Source organism: Orbicella franksi, chromosome 6 (genome assembly GCF_964199315.1).
Source record: "Orbicella franksi chromosome 6, jaOrbFran1.1, whole genome shotgun sequence".
Lineage (NCBI taxonomy): Eukaryota > Metazoa > Cnidaria > Anthozoa > Scleractinia > Merulinidae > Orbicella > Orbicella franksi.
In genome coordinates this window covers 25,351,446-25,378,657 of record NC_138150.1, presented here as the reverse complement: position 1 = coordinate 25,378,657, position 27,212 = coordinate 25,351,446, and the positions used below count along the sequence as shown (strand labels likewise).

The window sequence follows — 27,212 nt, the reverse complement described above, 5'->3', positions numbered from 1 at the left end:
AGCGTTGTCTGAAGACCGTAAACCACGACGGCTAATTATCTAAATTTCTATTTCAAATTTATCGCCGTGTCCCAGTTTCGTTATAGTTTTGACAGTAATAAACCATATAAATTCATTTTTTAATCGACGTTGTCATCGACGTCACCGTCGTAACTTCTCAAACTCCCTTATGTTTCTTGCGCATAGCGCGTGCATAGTCGTACGTGTGTGTGTTTCAGGGGCCTTCCATCGAAATACAGTTGTAGATGTCTGAGCGGCTTATCAGATCTCGAGAGCACTTACAGTAAACTACTGGGTTATACTAACAGAGGTTATGTTCCTCTTAGATTTATTACCGGATCGTTGGGCGTCAGAACACGGAGAAGGAGAAGGAAGTCATTAACGGCCTCGTGTTCTCTACTGCTCTTGCGGGACTGGAGAGCTTCGTCACGTACGAGTTCCAGATCCTCGCCTACACTAGGATAGGGAATGGGCCGAGAAGCACAGCGGTCAGAGCAAGAACTCTACAGTCCAGTAAGTATTACAAGAACTGAAAATATTGTGACCCATGGGTTGTTTACCATGCACACGAAGAAACTTCACGTTTTGTGCAAATGCCATTTCCACAAAGAAAAAATATTTGATGGTAAGTTCCATTCGAATTGACCATTTACTATTTACTCAAAATGACCCAATTTACCGAAAGACACTAGGGCGAGTTCGACCTGATCATAATTCCAAGATAATTGCAAATGGTAAGCACATTGTCCATTCGGATATTTAGGTTGGAAAGTTTGATCTACCTTTCGAGATGTTTAATTACTTCGAGAATTTTCCGGTCCGTCGAGCCAAAATTGTCTACTGAAGCATTTACATTCTGACTGAAATTTGTGGAATTGTTGGGTCAATGGTAAACAACCACGGACTAGCAAACTTCCTCTCTTTCCTCGACCCCTTCCCCAACCCCTGGTTGTCGCGGGTAAAGCAATATTCGTTCCCTAACCCGCTCGTGTTCTGTTTAGGCCCAGGTCCTCCTTCTCGCGTCCGTTTTACAAACGTTGGCAGGACGTCCGTGACGATAGCTTGGGACCCACCAGTCTACCCCCGTGGTGTGATAACCAGATATAGAGTGGCGTACCGTTTTAATTCAACGTCGTCTGGTTTTATATGGCAAAGCCTACTCGGCCGTAATGAACGGCAAAGAACTGCGGGGGCGCTGAATGCTCAGTCGTTTTATCGCTTCTTCGTGTGGGCCGGCACAAACACTAGCTGGAGCGACCTGCCCGCGGAAGCTGTTGTCTATACCGGAGGCTCAACAGGTAAGTAAAGGTTACACTACACTTTCGGAAGGGAGGACCTCCACTAAGCGATCTTTGAATCTTTGTACGCTACTTGCTTCAGACATATTTCTGTGTAGTAGTCACACACCCTTCCTTTTGCGAAAACTCATGCTAAAATTCAGGTTACTTAAGGTCATTCCACTGAAATAGAACCTGCACTGAGATTTTTGTCAAACTTTGCCTATTGATTGTTTATATTTTAGGAACTTAAATTTTGAAATAAAAACGAGGGGTCCCCATGTTCGTTTTGGAGCAACAGCACCTTGTTTATACCCATATAAATCCTTATAATAGCACCATGATTGTAGTCACGATTGCTTGCTAAATTCACGTTTCCGACGATTGCTTTTTGTTCTACACTGAGAATTGGTCCATATTTATTTCGCACAGAGAAATTTATTACTCAATTCAAAACAACATAAAAAAATGATAGGTCACCATACTCGTTTGCGAGAAAATGACGATTTACCTCTATGGCGAGGTCCAGCTGTAATGAAAAAGCCGCCATTTTTAATGCGCGCGCGCTAATCACGCGTGAAATTATGCGTAGTAGGGATGCGCAATGCAATACTGGGGAATGACCTTAAACGTAGCCCGCTGATACACCGAAAATAAGCATTGCGAGAATGTAACTCACTGCGCTGTGATATCAATATTTAAATGTACTGAGCTTATGCAGTGCTTCTCTACTTCTACCCATTCTATCGTCTAGGCGTAGTTACTTTAGTGAATAACTGTAGTATCTTGTAAATATGTAAATGTGCTTATTTTCTTTCTAGCCCTTTGCTTAACAGGTTGTTAAAACGGTTTTTGTACTAGAATAAATTACAGTAACTTCGTTTCTAACTGTAAAGTTGTACGGCGGTTTATTGCTTTGGAAAGTTCCTTTATTGATGGTCGTGAATGTAATGGTTGTTTCCCTCTTTCCGCCACAGAGCCCCCAGATGCGCCATTCATTTTGCCGATATATTTTTCGGACATCAGCGAGCGGTGGATAATCGTTAAATGGCAAGCCACTTCGGATGTTAAAAGTCCCTTGAGGTTCTTCACACTGCAGCTGAACAAAAATGGCGAGGGCTGGCAGGTGTACTCTCCAAACGTTCCCCACAGTTCACGGAGCCTTAAAGTGGAGGGGCTTATTCCAGGAGAGACTTACACGTTCAGGATCATGGCTACTAACGACAGAGGCAACAGTCCGTATAGTGCTGCGTCCACGGCTGTCTCTACTCGCCTTGCCCGTGAGTTTGAACTCATTATCTCTACAGTACTCTCCAATATAAGTAACATGTTAGTCAGTGCGTGACACAATCTTTTCGGAGAACAATTCCAAGTCTTCTCAAAAGGAGTCCCGGCTATGACCGGTTAGATTTTTTAATACTGATATAGACTGGAGACTCGTGGGAGCTAATTCATATAAATAGGTCCACGTGACAAATATCCTGAACCTGTATCTCAAGAATACGCCATTCCCGAGTTGCTCTTACCTCTGTTTCAAAACGAGTCTTGGTGCACAACCTTTCACATTGAAATGAGTTTTTCTTACACGTTCATTTTCTTGCAAATCAAACTCATTTCCATATGAAAGGTTGTGCACCGAGACTCGTTTTGGAACAGAAGTAAAAAACAACTCGGAAATGACGTACTAGTTTTGCCGATTTGACGAAAGTATGGAGCTTATATCGCTTGTGTCAGTGGTTGGATGACGACCATACAAGCACCTGACGGCATAATATTTGTTTTATTAACCAGCTGGACAATATCTAGTTTAGTACAGCTAGAGTAACTGCCCTGCTTTAAGTTAAATTAAATGTCATTTCGTTTCTTGTTTTTGCAGGAAGCAACGACTCCCAAATTTGTAAATTGCTTTGTTTTACTGTTAGTATAGAGCATTTCAGTAGTCATGACTGAAAACAGGCCGCTAAGGTTTTGGGTCATATTTTTGTGATAAACGGAGCCTAAAGAAATCTGTTGCAAAAATATGCTGTACTTATTTATATTAAGTGCAGAATATGTAAGTTCTTTGCGAAGTAATTGAAGAAAGATAATTTAAACTTGAGTTTAAGCTTTCACTGACAAGGTGTATTTTGATATTATCGAGTACCAGAGGAACTTCCCAAATGTAGCTTTCTATTGATGAAGTTCTAGTCCGTTTGAGATAATCCAATTTAAATCACTGTTCCTTTTTATCATTCTTCAGTGCCGACAGGAGCCCCTCGCGATGTCAGAATACAAGCTGCGTCTCCAACATCGCTTGTTATTGAATGGGCGGTAAGCTTAATTCTGTCTTAATTTAATCTTCCCTCATGGAGGGTGTCCATAGACTGTCGAAAAACTGTGACTATCTAAAGGCAATCTTGCTAGTCAACACGAAACATAGACTTCCAACACGATGCAAAGGCGGGAAAGACGCGGCAACAAAGTCACGTGACTTTAATTTAGCACAATATAGGCTGAGTAGACCACTCCTTCGCTCTTATTGGTCGGATTACAGGTTTATCACAAACAAAACACAAGCTTAGAAAACGGGAAACCAAAAGAAAGACATTGGAAAGCGCGCTGCTTTCCCTTTTGGTCTTAAGCTTTTCATTGTCTAGGGATGTAGCTTTGTGCAATTTTTCTTACATTTGCAAATGAAGTACAAATAAATTAACGGATTTTTCTTTAAATCTAAATTTAAGGCTCCTTTCCCTCAAGAGTTAGGAGGAACTCTTCAGGGCTTTATAGTGAAACACAGGGAACAGAGTTCTGCTAGCAGTGGATTTAGCGAGGCCCGCTTGGACGCCAACACCCGTCAGCATGTTTTAAACAACTTGAAAGTGTTCACCGTCTACGAAGTGAAAGTGGCGGCTGTAAACGACAAGGGACCTGGGCCCTATACTCCTCTGTACAGGGCCACAACTGGAGAAAAACGTACGCTGAATGTGTGAATAGTTTTATAATTTTCCTGATGGGCGGAATACTTAGGTTCAATAGTAGACTATTGTATAACCGTACTTTTGAATAAGTGTTTTTCGATTAGGTATCAATGTGTACTTCCATATGCAAATTCCAGGCGTTGACTTTTGCCGAGGTAGTGTTTTGTGCAAACCCTCGAGCAGATTTATTGTGCCTTTGCGAGACAAAATGCAGGAAACATTGCTTAGTGAAGCAACACCTGTGCAGTGGATCGAACCGTCAGGGCATTTTCTATAGGCAATTGCTTTTGCCGATTGTAAAGCAAATAAAAAAAACAAAAAAAAAAAACATGGTCAGATGAATCATGTTATCGAAGCGAGGGCGATTTTAACAGCGCGCTGACTGGAGTCTATTTCCTTGCTCTCTTTCACATATCTCAGTAATTTCAGTTTTCTCGCTGTTGTTTTTTTTACAGCTCCTTCTGAAGCGCCGAAGGAATTGAAGGGTGGTAGGGTGACAAGAACGTCCATTGCAATAAGCTGGGTGGCTCCTTCTCAAGCGTCTTTTAACGGACATCTTATGGGATACAAGGTCAGTCACCAGGCGTGTTGCGTGACTTTGTCTTTGTCACGAAATCAAGTGACTTGTTATGTGATTTACGATTGTCATTGAGCTGAAGGACCAGAAAGATTACTCAAGATTACCTTCTCAAGTTTAGTCATGTTTCCGCTTGCTTACATTTTGTTCAGACGCTAGACGGTCTTTTAGAGTTTTAATGGTTTATCTAAATATATTTGTGTTTTTGATAGGTTTATGCACAAGACCTCTCATTAGGTGACAAACGCAAGAGAAGGCGCCGGCGCAGGCGCAGACGGTCCGTGCCGGTGTGTCTGCGAGAACCTGGGCCGAAGCTGTTATTTATTCCTCCTCACCAGACCAGCGCCAACATAACAAACCTTCGAAAGTTTGTGACGTATAGGATCTGGGTCCGAGCGTATAACTCGATTGGCGAAAGTCCTTCAAGTGACTCAATGGAAGTGACGACTCTCGCAGACAGTAAGTTGACGCTCGTGCATGTTGTGGTAGTCTTTGTTTTGCAGGTGGTCAAATGCTCAGCGATCTTTTTATTTTGATTCCACTAGAACCTGGACCACCGGCTGTTTTCGGTCATGACGCGGTTTATAATGCGCGCGTGGATTTGTCCTGGAAACTACCTTGTGAACCAAACGGAGAAATCATTGATTACGAGATCGAATATGGCGGCGTAGCAACGAGTCAAAGAAAAAGGGTTGTGGTTGGTGGTGAAAAAGAAAGCTTGAAAGTGACTGGGCTGGCCATGTTGACAAGTTACTCGTTCCAGATTCGAGCAAGAAATTCCATGGGATATGGGCCGCCAAAGACTTTCGTTGTAAAAACCAAGGGACCTGCAGGTCAGTAAGAACCGAAACTTGATTTGAAATCAGAAATAGCTAGCATGCGGAAGACTGCTCTCTGCTTTTCCGCCGGTAGACAGGGGAATTCTGCAGGCACGATATCCTAGACCCTTCTTCGTAACAAACGAAGTGCGTATCCTTATGTTTCACGTTTCTTGTTGGCAAATCATCTTTTTTTAAAAAAAGAACCACGCTGCTAGACTACCCATCCATGTTTTTTTACAGAACCTGCAAGTGGTATTGCTTCTCTTACGCGTTCGGGGTTGTACTTAAACAGACGTCAGCATTAATCATTTTTTAACTAGTTCTTCAGAATGTGGGTATCCACGACTGACACTCTATTTGGACTCTAAATATTTATTATTGCCATATCGGAGATGTTAACGAGAATAAGTTCAACTTGTAGTGTAAACATTACCGCACTATGGTTACAGAGCAACGCTACTCTTTATTAAGTTATGTCTTGTAATGTGTTGAGTTTAAGTTACCTCAAACGGGCACAACCACAAAATAAAAGTTTACCTATGTGGGAAAACACCAAAGAGCTAATAATAAACCAGAAAGAAATAAGGATGGATAAGGCTGGGGAAGATTGAAAAGGATTATGAAAACGACCTTAAGAAATTCAGGCTGTTTATTTGGAAGATTCGCTATTAACGTAACTGACTGTCAAGTTTACAACGCCTGATCTTGTGACTGGTTTCCTGTTGCAGTGTTACCAGGGAAACCAGGTAAGCCCGAAGTACGCCCGGGATCTATCACAGCGGTCATCATGTGGGAGAATGGAGACAGTGGTAATGTGCCTTTTGAGAAGTTTGAGATCCAGTCCGTCAGGGATGGTAAGCAATTTGTTGTGGTTTTTGTCACAAAACATAGAAGTGCGTCAAAGTATTTAAAACAGCAAATACAATTATTTCAAAGTCACGTCAAGAGATGTTTTCTCTAATCCTTTCAAGTTGCACAATTCGCATGATACTATATTTCTGTTTTCAGACGTCACAGAATTTACGACTCAATGGGAAGCGAATCCCGACGATACTAAAAAGAACCAATCATTCGTTTACTACACGGTCGGAAACCTGAAACCTAACACTGGTTACCGGTTTAGAATCATCGCGTGGAACGAAGTGGGGGCCTCGGAACCATCCGAGCCTTCAAACAAAGTATTTACAGGTCAGTTGCTTGCTTTGTTCAGGACTGTTGTGTCCGGACGCAAATAAACTAACTCCGTGGATAAAACGGCCGACCGATAACAAACTTTAATGTTACTCTAAACTAAACTTGTTCAATTCCCTTTGAAAGCATGCTACATGAATCTTTTGAGAGTTCCGCTCTGGGGACGATTACGTAACCTATTGCATAAGCATCACACCTAATAGTATAGAAACCAAGCTAATTGACACCATAACAAGGACCATCACTTAGAAGAATACCTTTTAATCCCTCCAAAACTGGGAATAATTTATACATTTGTACATATACATTTTAAATTCTCTCTGGTGTTTCGGCGGATGAGTTCAAGAAATGTATTCCAGTTACTTTGCACACGTACCGAACTCTTTCCTGTAAATTCAGCATAATCTTCTAGAAAATTTTTTTTTCAATGATATGACACATCATTGACGAGCACCTTTTGAATTCTCACAATATTTCTTTTATATTTAGGACATTGCCTTAAGATGGTTTTTACATAGATTCTCACGTATGTCTTCTTCATTCTCGTGTTTGGACCAGACTATGTACAACATGAACATAGTCAATTTAAAAAATGTATATATGAAGGTACAGTGATTATGGCCAGGAGATTATGATCATATTGTTCTGCTTTGACTGTCTTACGTTACAGGTAGCGCTGAAGACGACACGGGAGTTTTCTACAAAGAGTGGTGGTTTATACTACTCATGGTCCTGTTCTTTGTTATTCTCATTCTTTTGATCATCGGTTTTGCTTTCATTTGTTACCGCCGCAGGAAACGTAAGTAAATTTCCGGCGGGGCGGGGGGCGGGGGAAAACTCCCATATAAAAGAGACGAGAGTGCTGGTCGTACCTTTTAGGAGTTAAAAATGCAGTTTTGGTGTCTCTTAGGGTGCTCAGCGTCAAGAGATCCACAGCGGGAGCTTTTGCGGTATCATTTTGGGTTTTGAGCTGAAAAAAACAAGAAAGGAGATGATGTGTTGTTTCAGAATTGGCGCCTCTTAGGGATGAAAAAGGCCACGCCTACAAAACAGGATCTTGGTACCTCTAAGGGATTCTTTTCAATATTTCCGACGAGCAACCCAGTCCTTTTTACATGGGAGTCCTCGGCCCGGTAGTAAATCATTACTCTTGTGTTTCTCTGGTTCGTTACTTTCATGCACACTGTGTAGTTTCTTGATCAAGCAAAGGGTTTATCTTTCAATTTAATCTTTTCCAAACACTTAGAAGGGTCTAAAAAGGGTTCAACTTATTGATGAGTATTGGTCAAAATAGTAACTATCAGCCTTGAAATGTCGCCTTTTTTTACCGATAGTTGAAAAATGAGACCTTAAAAACTTTTTTCTGTTACTGTAGCTGAGAAATGGACGGAAATTTAACTGATAGCTGAGAAATCACTGAAAATGTGACTGATATCTGTCATTTCCAGACCCCGCGTTCAGACCCCGACATAGGTATTGGTTCCCTCGGAAGTGATTCGGTTCTTTTGTGAGATTGCAACCCAAGAGTATTTTCTTGTAACGTAATACTGCTATTTTGATCGTAAGCGTGACGTTTAACTTGTGGTAATTTTTTGTAATTCAACAGAGGCAGATCAAGATTCGTCTGGAGGCATCTCCACCACTCAAAGCACTCTTGAGGTGATGAGAACTTCAAGGAATGGAACGATAAGGAGTGGAACTATTCCCAGCGTTCAAATGTACGTGTTAACTCGATTGTACGCTAACTTGTGTCAGCTGTCGGCAGATATAAATGCAACAAAAATAGTTATATCTTCCTTAACTGGCCTAAGTATAAGGACTGCCGTGGAGTGTGTATCAGTATAGATCCAAGCTGTTGGATTGAACGTTAAGCCTTTCAGTGTACCGCTTTTATGACACCACTCACATATAAAAATAATACTAATTACGAATGGAGAAAACTACTGAGAGTTTTTACAGGCATGAATTCTGAAACCTCAACGAGATTTAGCCAGAGTACTGCTTTTACGATTCTTGATAAACTAATCTCAACAATTTCTGGTAGTAAGATGGTTTTCCAACTAGCATGTAGGCTCCGCCAACAAACCTGACTTGCATCAGCAACAAAATTCTTGCGAGTTATTAAAGAATTTTGAGTCATAATGTGAAGTTTATATGAAATAATTCATATATGAACTGCGGTTGTAGCTGAAAGGGAAGAATGATCATCGCAGTTAATTTTCCAATTTAAGCAATTGGAAAGAAGAAGCCTGAAAAAATCAGGGCTTCAACGGGATTCGAACCCGTGACCTCCGCGATACCGGTGCGATGCTCTACCAACTGAGCTATGAAGCCACACATTGGGAGCGAGGTCAATTAGTTGAGTTCATATCATTCTTCACTTTCATCTACAACAGCATTTCATATATGAATTATTTCATATAAACTTCACATTATTTCACTCCTCACGGGAAGATATGAACTCCATTAATTGACCTCGCTCCCAATGTGTGGCTTCATAGCTCAGTCGGTAGAGCATCGCACCGGTATCGCGGAGGTCACGGGTTCGAATCCCGTTGAAGCCCTGATTTTTTCAGGCTTCTTCTTTCCAATTGCTTAAATTGGAAAATTAACTGCGATGATCGTTCTTCACTTTCAATTTTGAGTCATATAGCGCTTATGTCTAATAATTTTAAGTGCTGGAAGTAACCGTCGAGTTTAGTTAACTAAGTCTTTATTTTTCCGCCCCTCTCTTTAGTACCTACCGGGACGATGCCGAGCCGGAAGAGGACGTGAGCAGCCTGGGTTCCAAGGAGGAGCTTTCAGACAGCGATAGTGGAGTGTCAGAGGTTACTTACAAACGGAAACAAGATGTTACCTTCGTGAACCACTACGCTAACAATCCTAACCACATGCAATGGAGAAACTCGCTTGGTCGACCTAGGCCGACGTCAGACCGAAATCTTATCGAGCACACTACGGAAGAATCCGACGCTCCCGATGAAGTTCCGATATCGCGACCTCTTAAGTCGTTCTCTGTGACGTCATTACCAAGGGATCATCGGGATGGTCCACCCGCTTATGACGGCCGTAGGTACTTGGCAAAATCCGCTGATCAGTTAGACCGCATTGAACGGTCTCAACTTCCTCCCGAGGCGGTGACGTCGTTTATGTCACCCGAGTACGAACAGAAGCAGAAGAGACCAGCTTATCATGATCGCAGAGAACCTTACTCGCGCTCGAGGGCCCCGCGACCCACGGGACCGTTACGCAGGTCACGGGATCAGATAGATTACAACGACGATAGTAGTACGCCGCCACAGTCACCAACGCGCCCAAACACTGGAAACTTCCCTTACGTACCGAAGACAGAGATTCAGAACCGAAACAGGAGAGAACCCAGAAGTAGCAGTTTCCGAAGAGCCCTTGAATTCGACCCGAACCCGCGGGATTCTGACGGGAGCTCAAAATATTCCGATGCGGCCTCGTCAAGCAGCAATGACCACCGAGATAATAGGACCCTTGTAAACTCGAGTGGTCCACCGAGAATTCAGTATGACGAGGAACCCGGTCGCAGGAGACGGCCACAGCTGCCAAACCTGGCAGTACCAACACATAAACAGTCGCGGTCCCGCAACCCGTCTTCTCCGTCCACTCCAATATCTCCAGCTCCTTCGTACCACACCGTAGACCCGGTATATGGCGGTAAGATATCTCCTGTACCGTCCTACAAAGGTTCAAGTCGAGACTCTCCTAGCGACCATTCCGACGGAGGGAGAAATCCTCCTCCAGTGATGTATCTGGACAGGATGGGCCATAATAATGACAATTTCCAATCCAGTGAACCGCATATTTCATCCTATTCTTCGTTCGTCTAGAGTTTTAAATTAAGTTTTAATTTATAGTTATTAGTTGCGAGGTATAACCTCTTCCGAGAAACTTGAGCTATAGGTCACTTGTAAAAGTCCAAAAACCTAGTCCATCTGAGAGCAGAAAACTTGCGTAGAATTTTTTTAAGGGGGATGAAACCTGATATATTCCCATGAAGACGTTTTGTTAATAGTATTTATGTTTTAAGTTTTTAACAAATTTCGGTGCTTCTAAGCCCTAGTGTTTTTGCTGTTACGTTTAGTTTTGTATAAGCATGTAAATATATGTAAGGAAAGCATAAATGTAAATGTTGAATGCTCTAGTATTTTTATATCGAAGCATAACAAAGTGTTGTAAATTTGTCTTATTTTTATATCCATTCACTGAAGCTTCTCTAATGATCGCTTTGAATAGATAGCTTGTTTAAAGTGATTGCAACAGCAACTTAAGATGTATTTTTAATGTAAATACTTTAAGAATGTAAATCAAACTCTACGAGCCGTTGTTCGTGATTACAGTAAAACGAGAATCTTCGTAGGTAGGTTGTATAGTTTTAAGGGCTAGGTATTTATATATTACGTGACATAGTTTTTTCCTTTTTTTCCTTTTTTTTTTCTTTACGTGACATAGTTACAAACTCAAACCTGAACGACCTGTTCACAGCATTTACATGTGACACTCCCAACTATTTTTACGTCGGATTTTTGTCACGTACTAAAATAACCTTCAAATCGGAGAAAATAATAGCTTCCTAAGATAGAGACACACTAAAGAGATATAACAGACGAAAAAGGAACAATGATAGCTATTAAGAATGGGAGGCTTGACATAGATTGCAAACGACATACCTGAATTTCTGTTGTTATGAGAAAATTCGCCATTGGACCGACATTTCTTTATTATTTGGAAAATTATAGAAAAAACCGACAGTATCCTCTTTTCAGTTAACAGCTAGAGATCTTAAGTTTTGTTCTTCATTGTACTTTGCCGATTCTTTGTATACCTGAGCGTGTGCAACGCTGTTTCACTAACTTTCATTTAGAAGACAAGTAGTTCGTTTTCGGGTCATTTGACTTTCTTTTATTATTACAATCTACTTTCCGTTCCCCCAGAAACTAGCCAGCTGAACTACTTTTCACTAATGAAGTTTTATTAGTTTTCTCGGAGGTTAGCCAGCTGAACTACTTTTCACTAATGGAGTTTTTAATGCTTTCTATTCATAGGATAATTTTTCCTTGCTGTCGGTAACACCAATTCAGAATTTCAAATTTAGGTATCTCACTTTTAATTTCCTAAGTTGGTCTATCTTAATCTCAGCCTGTGTAATTTTAATCCTAGCACTCTATTTTTAATTTTGGAAGCCTCGTGGTGTTGATTAGAATTCGCTATCTTAATTATGTACTTTCCGCTCGTATTGTATACTTGAAGTTACATTAGCATATTGTAAACACTTGACGTGTAAAGGATGATATATAAGCAAGTACGTTTGAAAAGCATTTTCGATTACATCGATTACATCGATTACATCGGCTACATCCTTACGATTTTACAGCGGCTACTCCGCCGAGTATGTCAGTTTCACCCTCGACGTTAGAGTGCAGAATAAACTACTGTTGGACCAAGTTATGTCTCTTCCTTGACGTCCGTAGTGAAGACCATTGAAGTAGATCCTCGTGTACCAGGAAATCGTGACGAGTTTCCGTTCCCGCAGCCAAGCAGTGCTCTCCAGAGTTAGATTCCCCCAGTTGTCAGTTCAAGTGTCCGTTCAGTCCGAAATTTACAGTGTTGCAGGAAAAACTTATCGTCACAGTAGCTTACCGAGAAAACTTATCGTCACACTGTGTCATAACTCTATTGCTTCAGTTTGGTATTTCAGTAGCAGGGGTGGCGGGGGGGGGGGGGGGGGGAATGGGGAGGGATGGTCTGCGGTCTCACTATTATTTTAGCCGCTGAGCAGTCGGAATAGGAATAGAGAGAATTGCCGAATCATTGCGATGTGAAAATGTATTAGCAAGAGGGATTTTTGCGTAGATTGCGCCGGTATAAATGTAGATAGTGCGGGCATTAGCAATTTAGTGTTGTGATGTTCGGAGATAAGGAAAACGCTTTAGAGACTTTGGAACAGGTACAACGACCTCGCAGGAGTACGTCCAATGGTTTTAGAGGACATGCAAATCTTGTAGCAACCCCAGAGAAAAGGAGAATCACAGGAGAAAATTACCCGTTTGACTCTGTTGTTTAGTTTCACAAGGCTAGTCAAGAAATTAGCAGTAAAGTTCTCTGTTATTAATTTTTAATTTCTCTTTTTCATCCCAGACTTTTTATCTTGTGTTAAATGAGTCACAGGTTTATAAGTAGTATGTACTTTTCCATGTCATCATCGACAAATAAAGCTTGTTTGTTTGATTGATTGATTGACTGATTGATTGATGGATCGGTCCAGTGCTATAGTTTGATCCCTGTGGGTGACTGTGTCGTAAATGGTTGAGCTGTTAAAATGAATTTTAATGCAGTGCGTTTAATGCATGACCTGCTAATATTAGACTAATGTTGATTAACAAATACAGGCTTTAGAATGTCGACATTGTATAATAATAGACGAGAGCCAATGTAAGTAAATTGAGTATAGGTAAGCCAGCACAAGGAAATAAAGTACGAAAAATTGAGTTTTGTCTTTCTCATGCGAAACGAAAATTAGTTTGGCACCTTTCTATTGTATAAATGTTATTTCCAAGTTATCAATAGGAAAAAAAAAATATATATATATATCGGTTTCTCAAAGTTCCTTTCCAAGTCTTGTTTAACTAAATCACATAACTTGGAATCTATCGTCACTAAACAAATTAATCAAAGAAGATAAAATACAAACAAAGAAAACACGTCGTAATGACATCAAGCCAGAGTTTCACTGACACTTCAAGTACCCGCTGTCCGATTATTCATTGTTTAAAAACGAGGCAGTACACTTTCAATTTATTATATCAGAACAATCTTAAACCTATTGAACAGAATACATATCACTTATCCCTATAGAATGAAGAATTTCGAAGATTGCTTTGACCCACTGACAGCTTTTTTTTTCCTCCGGCGTCTTTTTCCCCAACTTGGACACGTTCCAATCAGACGACAAAGACGACAGAGACAGACGCAAAACATGAAATGTGTACAACACAGTCCTCTGAAAATGAATTAAACAGCATATTACAAACGCAAACCCTAACCCTAACCCGAACCCGTAAGGCGACGCCTGCTCGCGTTTTCTCGCGAGAAGCCGCTCGAGACTAAGACGATCGGAGAGAGACTGAGTACTAGTATGTGTAATGGCGAACTGCAGTGCTGGAGAAATTTCTTATCTACCGAGGATTGCAGATTTCTTTCATTCTTTTACCCACTTAAACTTCTATTTTGACAATGTTTCGTCCATTTTTGCTCCCACACTTCCTGATTACCAACAGGTAGGGGAATATTTTAGCAGATTTTAGTTATGTATGGTTATTCTTTATATGAGAGAGTTCAACTGTACTCTCTTGATGGTATCTTCAGAACTGGTACATTCAATGAGTGCGTTTCTTTGGGGTGATCTGGATCAGAATCAGAGATCCAAGATCACTCGGGTTATAGTTCATCAACGGAACCGATGAATCCGTGACCAGAGTGGATTCATCGGTTCCTTTGATGCACCATGATCCGAGTGATCTTGGATCACTGATCCTGATCCAGATCACAAAGGAATGTACCCTCAAATCTTAACGATTTCCCACACCCCTATTTATAGATAAACCATATGCAGGCCAATTTAAGGAAAAATTATTTTTGGCCAGCATCGAGTGATGCACTGATATACTGGTGTCATACTGTTATATGAGTCAATCTCTTCTCAGAGTAAAAACTAATAAATAAAGTTAACCTCAAGTATAGTACTAGCTCTGGTTTGGTTGAATGACACTCCTGTAAGCTTAAATAGCACTCTGGTTAGCGTGCTGGAATAGCTCCAGTTAGCCCAGTACATGTAAAGTGGTGCATTAATCAGCCTGAATGGTCCTTCAATCAGCCTAATTATAGCTCTCTGGTTTGCCTGAAATTTTAATTCTATGGTTAGCTTGAATATCGCATTGAAAATCATTGGAAATACCAATTACATGTATTTCAAACAGGCCCTGCTACAATTATATATACACGAACTTCCTTACTGTATGACTTCAGCCTATGTTTGTGTTGTCACTAAGCATTGTTCACATTCTGTGTCATCGTTTGCAGGTTTTGTTTCTGTACGCCTTGGGTCCATGTTTGTTTGGTGGACTAGCGTGTCTCATTTTCTGTGGGCATTTCTTAGCAAGTTGGTGTTCCTGTGACAAACGACAACAAAGACCACTACGAAAGTGTGTGATAGCTTTGCGATGTGTTGTTCTATTTGCATCTGTCACATGCAGGTTAGTGATCTTTTTGTTATTTAATGCTGTAACTTGTGAATCGTGGCTAGTCTGATGCAGCATTTGATATCAGCCAAGAAACTTATCAGAGGCTCTTCTGCTTTGGTTAACTCTTGGAACATATGTTCAAAGCCTTGTTTACAGGTGAAATGATCTGCTTCCTCTCTGAAGGTAGCTGAATCCTAATTTGTCGAATTTCCATGAGACATGAAAATTGGTTTGAAAATTGGGTTGTTCGAGAATTCAGTTAGGTTAAAATTACACTGTGCAACTAAGGGAAGGGAAATGATGTTTGGTTGAAGTTTCATGTCATGTAAGGCTCAAATTAAAAGATTGAGGGTTTGAGAAATTGGGATTCCATTGTTTTTCATGGTATAGAAATCAATAACAAAACTTGAAACTATTTTTTGAATTGCTCTGATCTAGTATTGGTAGGACACTTGTAAAACAATGTTAGCCATGCTACATGTACATGTTCATGTACATGTAACAAAGTGAAGAATTCTTGTTAAATTATTTTCTCGTATTTTTTCTTACAGTGGTTTCATAATTGCAGCCTTTGTGTTTAATGATTCTTTAGACATGGGAGTAAAAGGAGTGTTGACTGCAGTTTCTAATGTTAACAACAGCCTCTTAGAAATCCAGTCAAAGGTAACTGAATTAACTGCAGTTGGACTCTCCATTTCTAGATACCTTTCACAATAGTTACTGTATATTAATTATATGGCTTGTGTTTGCAGCCAATATAATGTGGACTCTGATTGGCTAATTTCAGGGCATTATTTTCCTGTAAGCCCACAGGCTGTTTACAGGCTTGAAAAGTAGAGCAAAAAGCCATATAATAATTAGCAACCCATTAACCTTGAATGTTCAGTCTTTACGGGAAAATTTCAGACCTTGACCCACAGGGAGCAGAGAAGTCCTATTTGGCCGTATTTCTAGTTAAATTCACTGTACAATTATAGCATGAATCGATCTGCTGTGGATTCAAATCACTGTATGAGATCAAACTGTAAATGTGCAACGCATCTGTTGAAATCCTATCCATAAGACAAAAGCCGCATACAACAATGGCTGTGGGTTATCATTCATGGTGACTAACAGTAAAGAAAGAGACAAGGGATGAAAGTGATGTCGGGCAAATTTTGGATCGCCTATAAATCACTAAAATTTGCACAAAAATGCCTGATTTCCAGCAAGTGGTGTGGAGATAATATTATCTCCACAGTCGTAAAAGGAAATTAACCAGAGAGCCTGTGAAATCCAGTATTTGGGCAACAATTTTTTTAGCGTTGCAAGTTGGCTTTCATTATTACAATGTGGACTGGAGGATACTGGTGGCGGAAATGCATCATCAGCGGTAAGGTGATGCTTTATACGCAGAATCGGAAGTGAGTTTTGCAAGTAATTCTTACAAAAATCATTCCTGAAAACATGTGATCTTGTGTTTTGTGATGAAAGGGACTCTGCTTGCAGGATGGTTAACAGGACTGAAACAGTTGATTTTACATGATCGGTTGATCCTCTCAGCATGCAGTACAGATCACGGAACTTGACTCCCATCACTGGTATGTTGCATTCCACATCCAACGAATCACATGTTCCCTTGTCTCTTTTTTTACTCTTGGCACTTCGTTCTTTGTATGGAAACTTTGCTTTGTGGAATTGTTGCCCTTTGGGTGACGACCAGCAGATAGGATTTCAACAACAGAGGCATAACACAATGCATATGTACAGTTCAATCACATACAGTGATTTAAATCAACAGATTGATTTGTGCTACAATTTATTTGCAAATATGGTCTCTGTGCTTGGCCTTGCCATATTGACTTCCCTGTTACTCAGTTAACAGGACAAGGTCTCATTTGCAATTTTCCCATAAAGATCTCATTTCTCAGTTAATAAGTAGATCTTTAATAATGACCTAATAAAAAAAAAAAAAACTTATAATAATAATGACTTTATTCATGTGTCAGTGATCATAGCCAAGTGTTGAACCCTCTATTGATTGGGAACACCAACATGTAAACCTACTTGCAGAGCAATACAAAAAGTTGTGAAGGTCGAGGGACGTTTTAAGTTTGAGGAACATTTGAGTAAATGGGATCACTGTCATGTCTCTGTTAAGGAGAGATTTCGCTTCTAGGACAACTTTGTGAGCAGACACCCTTGGGACCAAGTTCATGTTTAGGCATCTCCTTGTGGAGGTGTCTGTTTAATGATTAGAGGTGATGTTTGCAGAAGGTGACCAAAGTTTATGTTCAAACCCACTGGACCATCAGGCTAGGGTTTATCCCCTGTTTGTGCAGCAGTAAGCAACTAGGAGTATTTGTACTCCCATTTGAATGGGATGCTAGTCCATCTCAGGGTTACCCCTACCATTAAATGTGCTGGTACCTGTTTATACACCTGGCTGGAGAGAGGTACATGTACTGTGAGGGTAGAGTATCTTGCCCAAGAACATGACACATTGAGCTCAGCCAGTCCGAGAACTTTTGTTAGTAATGTAGTTATTTAGGAAAACAAGCATTCACCTCTTAACCTCTCTTTAAAATAATCATTAATTTTGATTTGCTCTTAAAATCCTTATTTTGGTGTTATGTGTAAGGTTGATTCTATAAAGGATGACCTGGTTAGTATGGATAGTACCATTATTGATGTTAGAGATTGTCATGGAATCACTTCTGCTGGGATGGAACTCATTGATAAAGTTCGTAGTAGCATTGGAGACATTGTCACTACTATAGTGAAAATACGCAAAGTTAACCTGCCTGATATCAATGATTATATCCAGGAAATTGAGTATTACAGGTAAGATATAGCAAATGGTTTTTATTCTTAAAGCAATGTACAACAACAGTAATATAGATGCCTCCACTAAAGTGTGAGTTGATTGAAAATGAAGGAAATTTGGCCAGCTGAGGTACATGTACATGTATGGTTTGAAGCAAAAATAAGTGGCTGTATCTGTAATAACAGAACTTGTGAGGGGGGGGGGGTGGGGTGGTGTTGTGGTGGTGTCACAGTGGGTGTATGTAAGTGCATGTGGAAATATATTTGTGTTGAAAAAACCTACATTGTATTGTAACTTTGTTTTTTCATTCCAGATGGTGGAGTACATTTGGTACACTCTGCGTGAATACCCTAACCTCCATTGTAATGACTTATGCTATCTTAAGACAAAGCAGATGTGGATTTATACTGTAAGTTACTCAACTACAGTCAAACCTCCCGTAAGCGACTACCAAAATGTCAAGTCTATGAGGTTGCTTACGAGAACTTAGACTAATATTATTGGGTCAAAATTTTGTCTCATTAAACTGATTAGTACATGGTAACTGCAGAAACTTACCCCGTGTTTTAAATGTTTTACTCATATGAAAAGTCAATTTGGAGAAGAAAGAAACATGGTACTTCCCATTGAGAAATTTTCGTCTCTTGTACTACCCAGGAATGCAATAATGTTACAACACCTTATTATCCAATTTCTGCTCAGTAATCTGTCAAGTGGTCGCTTACGGGAGGTTAAAAATAAAATAAAATTTCAAACTTTTAGCTCTAAAAGTGGTTGCAGTCGCTTACGAGAGGTGGTCACTTACAAGAGGTTCCAAATATAGTGATTTGAGTTGAAAACTTTTGTTATTTTGGAAAACTGGTCACTGAGGAGAGGTGATCGCTTACGAGAGGTGGTCGCTACTGGAGGTTCAACTGCAGTTTCTCCAATCACAGCCTATAGGTGTTTATTCTATAATAGTACACAGAGTGGATTACGTGTGCTCATCAATCTTGGTCCTAGGGTCCTCTCTTTCTCATCCCCTGGACCCTGTGGAAATATGGTTGTGTACTCAGAAGACAATCAGCTAATTTATACACGCAGAACGTTTTTCATTATGTGTAATACGAGTGGGTCAGGGCAGGAGATTGTTGTAACACATAGGAAGCACCTGAAAATCCGTTACACATGGCATATTAAAGAACTGTCAACATGTCAACAGAGCCAGGTTTAAATAACATGGTTACAGCCACCAGTTTACAATACAACTTACATACTAATTTATGTTTTGAGTGAAAAATATTATAAACAACTATCCAAATAATTATCATTAATTGGCTGTTTGCTTCACAATGTATATTTCTGCCAGTCATAAGAAGGAATTACCTGCATTTATAGTGCCACTATGATGAAATTCTTGATATCTATTTTTTTTTACATTTTCGTGCACAATAGGTCTTTCTTAGGTATCTTGCCAAATTTCAATTTATTACGAACATTAGAATACACAGTTTTTGGGCCTTTATTTCCGAGAATTTATGGACGCCATTAATTTTCCTTGTTCCAAGTCTTGGTTGAGAATTTGAGAAAATGATGTCATTTTCTCAAAAATACCTCACAAGTTGAAATTATAATAACAATTAATGTGGAAAATTGCACAAATATATGAGCCAAAGTTTTTGTTATTCTTTATGCAAATTGCTGTAGTAATTGTTGTAATTATAATTTCAACCCGTGTGGTATTTGTGAGAAAATGACGTCATTTCCTCCAATTCTCAACCAAGACTTGGAACAAGGAAAATCAATGGTGGCCATAAATTCTTGGAAATAAAGGTCCAAAACACATGAGGTCTAATGTTCGTAATAGATTGAAATTTGTCAAGATATCTGGGAAAGACAGATTGTGTGCAAAAATGTGAAAAATTGAGTATCGAGAATTTGATCATAGTGGCACTGTAAATGCACATGCATTCAGATGTTTATCATATCATTGTAAACTATTTAATTTTAGTGTCAAAGTGTGTTTTAATCTTTTCAGTGCCATATTACTTGGAATTATCTCTCTTGTCCTAATCTGGTCAAGTGCAGGAGTAGATTTAGCTGTGGCTATTGTAAGTTATCATATGTCCTATGTACACAGACAATGACACGTCCTTTTGTTAGTGGTCACAGGTTCAAAATAATTTATTCCAATCCATTGGCAAATATGCTATTTGAACACAGAGATTTTTTTCAACTTACTTGGCATTTTTCTCTTGAATTTCAATAAATTCTTTTAATTGTAAGGGTGTTCACCAAGCACTGGTTTTTATAATGACTGCAGACAAAAACATTTGTGCATAGCTTCTCCCTTACACGCAAGCTATTGATTAACGCATGTCAAGTGATCCACTAGTTAGGTTTCCATCAAGTTTGCCTGACAAATTTCCGGAGCTGATTTTATGTTCCTGGGAGAAGACGACCATAAGAGAAGGTGTCACCCAAAAACACAACACAGTGACCCCCTGGCCATCCACTTGTCAGGACTTCAACCCAGTTTAGGCTGCTGAGTCACTTTCTTACAAATTTAAAAGCTGCAGCCATGTAATTTTGGGATAATGTTGTGTGACTACAGGGGATGTCTGATCTTTGTGTGAATCCTAAAGGAACTGTGTACTACTACATCCGTGATCAACCCGCATTACAAAATACAGGTAGATATATTTTATGTTTGACATGATGTGTGTTTTTTGGTTGTTTGAGGATATTAGGCTAGCAATAAATGACATTATGTAATTATATCTTTAATGTTTGAGTGGGTGTGTACAGTTAAACCTTGCAATCTCATATTTATGTGTAAACATGTACCTTTAACTTTCCTTCATCTCAAACGTAAATCATTTCCCCTTGGATTTGCCTTTTCAGTCATTTAAACTATCAGTGGGCTATGTTGCCTTGAGTGTTTGAGAAAGTGGGGTTCAGTTCACCAGCCTGTTAAGTTTTACTCTGTCAGCAATTACTCACCCCAAAATTTTTTGTTGGATGAGTAACTAGGGGTATTAAAATATTAACTGTCATTGTCTTTTGTAGGTGTTGTGAAGTACTATGTGGAATGCCCTGAAGATGACGATAATCCTTATCAAAAGGTCAGTCAAAATACAATCAATACTCCTCAGCTTATGGTTTAAGCTATTGAATCTGCCATAAATTATTTGGAGTCAAATATCCCACCCTGTAACTACCACTTTTTGGCCTCTCAACTGGTAAACTTTATGTTATTTACTTTTCCTTTAGTATGTAGACAAAGCAAGGGAACATCTAGAGGAAGCTTCACGTCTCCTTACTATGCTATTGAACCTGGTAAGGAAAGAAAAAAAACACAGTTTAACTTAAAAATATATCAAAGACATTTTTTACAATAACTATGTAATTTCTCATGTACTGATTGACTTATTTTTATCATCAATAAGAGTACAGACAGATAGAATTTTAATTTATGCAGCTTTCAAGGTCAACTTTCAGCTGTCACTGTCAACTTTTAACCCATGAGATTTTATGGACTTTTTTAAGTAGCCAATCAAGTAGCATAGTTTTGAATGAAATTCACTTATCTTTGTTTACAGCAAGTTTATGGCGTCTTTTCCCTTGTTTTTTCCGGCATTTGTCCATTTTGGGGTCTTGTTATTGTAAAACACAAATTGGCGTCAGTTTTTTATGCATCTGTCCTCTTATTGATGGTAAATTTTGTCATAACATTGTCAAAGTTTACTGCGGAACCACTCGTCTGTGGCTCATAGTTCCACAGCCACTTTGACAATGTTATGACGCAATTTATCATCAATGAGAGGACAGACGCTGAAAAAACTGACGTCAATTTGTTATGCTAGCTGAGACCGAAAAAACCAAGCACAGCAACAACAACTTCTCAAGAATCCTCTGCTTCAATAAAGGACACTGTCAGGTGTCATCCTATCTGTTCTAAAAGCAGAAATTCTTTGTACTCTGCATTCCGTACAGCATAACATTTCAGGGTTTCCTAGGTCATGGATTTTGTCTTATAAACATTATGGTCCTGGAAAGTCCTGGAAAACAACCAGGGCTTATTTTACAATGCCTAGAACATGAAATTGTCAGCCTTGCTACTGACAAGCTGTAACTAAAAACCAGCAAAATAACATACTACCTAATAACCTTCCAAAGCATACATTGTTGACAAATTCCTTTACCAATTAACTTGGCAGATCTGTATAACAACTGTTTTGAACAAAGGCCCAAAACACCTGTTGAGAAGATTAAAAAATTCCTCTCTGAGGAAGAGATGTTGATAGTAACGAAACAGCCTATTTGCAGCTGAATATCATCAAGGATAATGTTATAATGAGAACTCATCTTTAATGAATACAGGGTTTGAATTTGCCTCGTGAATGTCAACATGATCTATTTGAATGTAAAGATGACCTGAAAAAATCGCAAACAAGTTTGTCAATCATTACAAAGAATCTGGACTGCAAATATGCACATCAGGTAAGAAACCACTAAGAGTCTATATTCAGGACCTGTTGTAATAAGTCAAAACAGGAATCAAGTTATAGTAGCAGTAGTAACAATCTTTTATTAGGAAGCTCCATCACTAAAAGTGGTTTACATAGAGGTCCTAATACTAGATATATACTATATTATAATGATACAATTAAAATCTATAGTTTTCGTGAAACGTATAAGTAATGAAATGGTGACAAGTGAAAATAGGAAGTAATTTCACGTGTATTTTGTCACAATTCTAATAATTTCCCAGGCCTTTAGGGAAGTTAAATTATAAGAATTTTGACAAAACACAAGTGAAATTATTTTTTAATTTCACGAGTAAACCATTTGATTAATTACCTTTTAATATTTATCATAGGTGACAAATTACTCTCAATTACGGGGTTTTGACTTATCTATTGTATTGAGAATTTTCGCACCAGACATTGCCTTGACAATTTTGTAATTTCACATGTGAAATTCTAAATTATCAATGCTGAAATTGTATGCCAAAAGTAAGGACTAATTTTTCACTCATGATATTAACCTCATAATTTGGTACTACAATAAGGCTCCCCCATGTGTACGTCAAATTATAAAGACCCTTACTGGATGCTTTTACAAGGAGCTTAATTGAGTACTTTAACAAGGATCCTAAAGGACCATCATTGCATGCCATAATAAGGACCATAATAATTATTAACTCCTTCTGCAGGTACTTTGAGTTCTAAAATAAGGACCTGCTTGAGTGCAATATGACCCTAATTCTGTCATGAGGATTCATTCAAACAATTGTTTTTACTATAAATAATAACACTGGTTTCCTTTTTTAAACAGCAATTTGAGAGTGCCCATTGTTTTGTATGTTATGATGTGGTGTAAGTATCTTGATATCAAACATATGTATGGGTTATTGACCAAGTGTGAGGTCCAGATGACTGGAAATTGGCCTCGTTCTTTTTTTGCGTGTTTATGGACCGAGACGGAGTCGAGGTCCATAAACTCGCCAAAAAAGAACAAGGCCAATATCCAGCCATCTTGACTGAACAAGCTTGGTCAATAAAGGATTTATTATGTGACTTTCGGGGAAGTTTTTCTTGCGGGACACGGCGGGTAGTCCCGAGTGGGCAAGATAGCTCCATCTTGCCCGCTCGGGTAGCCAATCACAGCACAGGATTTGATTCATTTTGCCCGCTCACGGAGCTAGCCATATAATAATAGATCTTACTGTAGGTTTGAAGACAGCCTACACTGTATATTCCCCACCCCATCCCTAACTCGGATAGCAGCATGCATGCAGATATAGAAAAGAATGAAAACTGTTGTACATCGAGACATAAACAATAATTGCCATTCATATTTAAATCAGCGATCCGAGTGGATCCGGTCCGAATTTTCTCCCTGCCCGTTAAAAGGAGCTCAGTCACGGTATTTTGGCCATGTATAAAAATTAATTACCATTAAATTGAAGGAAACCTAAAAATGGTAGTTTACTAAGATAGAAAAACACCAAAGAGATAATAATAAATCATAAAGGAATAAGGATGGTTAAGGTTGCAACCTCGTTCCCTCGCTCGGGGAGGGCAGATGAGAGAACCTGGGAACGAGGCTGGTGAAGGATGAAAAAGATTGATTCGGATAGCAAATGGCGAACTTGAAAAATGTAAGGCAAAAGTTTTCAAGATGCAAAAACCGTGACGTAGTTCCTTCAAGATTTCAGATGTGGCGTATTTCTTTTAACGACAAGAGAAGGTAAAATCTCCATCACCTTTCCTTGAATAGAGAAACGTCTCCCTTTAGTTAGAGATTAAAGCAAGTGGCTACGTAGGAAGAGACCAAAGTGTTTTCCATTGATAATAAATTTCCAGAATTCCAACAGGGATGTAAGTCATTGGAACTGATAAATTTTGGGTTCAGCCCGCTAGAAAATTTCAAAGAGAAACGAAACTTCTGAAAAGGTACCATCGTTTTCCGCTTGCCGTTTTCCGTTTATATTATTTTTATGTTTCGTTTTGCCCTGTTTCAACCAGTTCCAAGCCTTTTTGCTTTCTACGCTTCACGCCTCAACCAAAATCTCTTAATGGTGGGTAATTCGGATGAATCTTCAAGTGGAACGCATTCTTCCCGAGGGAAAATTCCTGAAACCTTTTTTTCGTAAAACAGTTAACTAATGGTAAACAACCCAAGATTCCTAAGGATGGCTGACTTGTATCTCTAGTTCCCTTATTCATGGTCATTTTTGGCAACCAGTAAGCCAGATCTCTTCGTTCGATACAAATAGAGTAAGATTCAGTTTTTATCATCATTCCTAGCGTCTTGTACAAATGAGATGTACCTTAAAGTGCAACTTAACAGCAGCATGCAATAAGCCATTTCGGAGTTACCGGGTTCCTCTGTTTGAAAACGAGTCTTTGTGCAAAACCTTTCATATAAAAGTGAGTTTGATTTGCATGAATATAAACCTGCCGGCGGAATACATTTTTATAGGAATGGTTTCGCACGAAGACTCGTTTTGACACCGAGGCGAAAGGCAGCTCGGAAATGGCCCATTGGTTTAGATAATGCAGTAATGTTTTGAACCTAGGAGTGTCAGTAGGTTAAGATGATATTGATATATCTTTATAGCAAGGGCGTGGCTGAACTGCTGTTAATGTCCCTCATCATCGGCTTTTTACTCATCGTCAACCTCAGCCTTGTGTTGCCCATATTACTCAGGTAAGTATTAAACCTTCTGTTCACCTTGGAACCTATAGGTAGTTCTGAGACCGTACTTACGGACAGAGTCAGTAACTGACAACCTAATCAGCTCCCATTTGGCTCGATTGCTCAGTTGGTAGAGCCTTGCAGTCGTGGGTTCGAATCTTGTTCAAGCCTAAGCCTATATTTTTGGCAGGTTTTAGTTTCCCAGCGGTCTGAGTTGCATACATAACTGCGATGATTCCTCATGTCTTTCAATCTTTTCCCGCGATACATCACATATTTACTTGCACAGACCGAAGCTCTCCTGCAGAGAGGCTCGAGGAAAGTTAGGGGAGACTTCTGCCGAGCAACTTGAGTGCAGGCGTTGCGCAACGGAGCCCCAACCTTCCTTTGAGCTTTCCTAGGGGAAAGAGTGAGGAATTCTGAATCAAGAAGAGCAAATGACAAAAAACAAGAATCAATCTTCCCTAAGCACCAGTTGTCTCCATTGAGGCAACAAGTTTATTATTTGGTTGGGATCTATAGATTTCAATACTCCTGATAACGTATTGCAAACCTTTATTTTTTGCGTACGTCTTCGCTTTGTTTAAGTGCACTGTTTTGTCTTCAAGTAGCAACTATATTAAAGACACGCAACACGTTTTCCTTTCTCTTCTGTGATTGTTTTTGACTAGAACTCCACGGTCAAAGAATCGCAAGAGACGAAGTGTTTTAGACATGTGTGGGTAAGTAGCGCAAATATTTGCTAACAAGACGCTGAAGTCATAAGTTTATTTTTTACAAATATTGTGTGCGCCGGATTATAGTTGGAATAAGATCACGGAAAGATATCCTAAAGCGAACTGTGCGCAGGACGTTGTGTTCTTCTTTGGCTCAGATACATCTATCTTCTGTGAAAAGGAGTTGTCGAAAGCTTGTGAGTTAGTTACTAGTACTGTGGGTAATTGTCTTCATGCTAATTACCTATTCCTTACGTTGTTATTGATGCAGTTCAGATACACCCATTGGAACTCCTTACCAGTCCATCTCGGAACATGACAACAGAGAGGAAGCTGTTCCCCTCATTCCCAGCGCTCCTCTACCTTCAACGGTAAATTTCTTTGTTTATTTATTTATTTATTTATTTTTTTCAGTAAGTGGCAACTTGTAACTTAGCGGGCGTGCCTGTTGGTTAAGGAATTGGTTATCTTTGATGTTTTTCTTAAAGCTCATGTCGATAAACGTTACAATCGGTCGGCAGAGAGATTTTCTCATCTTAAACATTTCCCACGCTAGAGTAAACTGAACTTTTTTTTATTTAATTCCATACAGTACAACTCTATACGTCCGTCATCAATGGAGTTTCATTCGTTTGAGGACTCGTGGATGCCTGGGCACCATAAGAAAAGATCATTAACCCAAGGCTTTCCTGAATCACCTCAGCAATCCTCGCCGCTTGGCAACTCCCCCATTCCTAACACGAACAGAGGAGAGATAACAAGCATGGCGTTTTAGAGACACGAGTCCTTGATAAATGCTCGGTACCAGATTCCGAAGAGAGCAATACTCGAGTGGAAGCCGCGTCAGGTGGCATTTGGCGGGAAAATCACGGCCTTCCGTCGGCAATGATGAAAAACACATTATAATGTGCTGAGTTGACACCAATATGCTCTTATATTCCCCATACATTTTAAGGAATATTTTTATGGCTTATACATTCCCCTACTTTTCATGCAATTTATGGTCTTAAAGCAATTGTCAGACTAAGAAAATTTATAAACGTCAGTGTAAATAATATATAAAAATCGGTTACCAGTGAATATATGATCACTTTTTTAATTTGAAATCGGTAAATGTGCGATTCGTTTTTTGAAGCTATATTGATCACGGAAGAGCGTATTTTATAGGACCTCGGGTGAAAAGATCAAAAGTTTTAAAAGTACTTTTATTTGAACAGGGAAAGATATGAAACAGAAGAGGTTGTTCGGAATAGGGCATTTTTAAAAGACATGTATCTTTTACAGTTGTTAAAATATATAAAGGCAAAAGTAAACTGGCCTTACATTTTTGAAAAATAATTTTTTTTTTTGTAAATAAAGTGGAAACCAATGGATATTCGTGGAGTGCTGCATGTTTTTTTTTAAAGAATTACAAA

At 39.3% G+C, this 27,212-nt stretch overlaps 3 protein-coding genes across 3 annotated transcripts in view; all 3 read left to right on the top strand.

Annotated features, from left to right (window-relative positions):
• Positions 1-11,526, top strand: part of LOC145490660 (protein sidekick-2-like) — a 29,838-nt gene extending 18,312 nt beyond the window's left edge. The window contains exons 19-31 of the mRNA XM_081469744.1: positions 327-513; positions 1,002-1,298; positions 2,255-2,557; positions 3,517-3,587; positions 3,998-4,229; positions 4,690-4,805; positions 5,024-5,270; positions 5,357-5,644; positions 6,361-6,486; positions 6,641-6,820; positions 7,494-7,622; positions 8,430-8,541; positions 9,561-11,526. Of these exons, the coding sequence (XP_081325870.1) occupies positions 327-513; positions 1,002-1,298; positions 2,255-2,557; positions 3,517-3,587; positions 3,998-4,229; positions 4,690-4,805; positions 5,024-5,270; positions 5,357-5,644; positions 6,361-6,486; positions 6,641-6,820; positions 7,494-7,622; positions 8,430-8,541; positions 9,561-10,680 (3,408 nt within the window). The 3' untranslated portion in view covers positions 10,681-11,526. The remainder of the gene's footprint in view (positions 1-326; positions 514-1,001; positions 1,299-2,254; positions 2,558-3,516; positions 3,588-3,997; positions 4,230-4,689; positions 4,806-5,023; positions 5,271-5,356; positions 5,645-6,360; positions 6,487-6,640; positions 6,821-7,493; positions 7,623-8,429; positions 8,542-9,560) is intronic.
• Positions 11,527-12,576: 1,050 nt separating this feature from the next.
• On the top strand, positions 12,577-27,166 carry LOC145490675 (protein tweety homolog 3-like). Its single transcript, XM_081469764.1, has 15 exons — positions 12,577-14,127; positions 14,930-15,102; positions 15,642-15,753; positions 17,711-17,913; positions 18,210-18,305; positions 19,914-19,986; positions 20,490-20,568; positions 20,945-21,000; positions 21,149-21,214; positions 22,259-22,378; positions 23,216-23,256; positions 25,004-25,093; positions 25,753-25,803; positions 26,069-26,168; positions 26,390-27,166. The coding sequence occupies exons 1-15, from the start codon at positions 13,993-13,995 to the stop codon at positions 26,570-26,572; spliced, it is 1,578 nt and encodes a 525-aa protein (XP_081325890.1). The 5' UTR covers positions 12,577-13,992; the 3' UTR covers positions 26,573-27,166.
• Positions 22,401-27,212, top strand: part of LOC145490706 (lipase maturation factor 1-like) — a 42,896-nt gene continuing 38,084 nt past the window's right edge. Inside the window, exon 1 of the mRNA XM_081469795.1 lies at positions 22,401-23,533. The gene's annotated coding sequence lies outside the window, so the exon portion shown is untranslated. The remainder of the gene's footprint in view (positions 23,534-27,212) is intronic.

Bases quoted from the DNA above. Each gene is read 5' to 3' on its own strand.
- LOC145490675 (XM_081469764.1), top strand. From the start codon at position 13,993: ATGGCGAACTGCAGTGCTGGAGAAATTTCTTATCTACCGAGGATTGCA. The intron at 14,128-14,929 runs GTAGGGGAATAT...CATCGTTTGCAG, and splicing joins CACTTCCTGATTACCAACAG to GTTTTGTTTCTGTACGCCTT. The intron at 20,569-20,944 runs GTAGATATATTT...TGTCTTTTGTAG, and splicing joins ACCCGCATTACAAAATACAG to GTGTTGTGAAGTACTATGTG.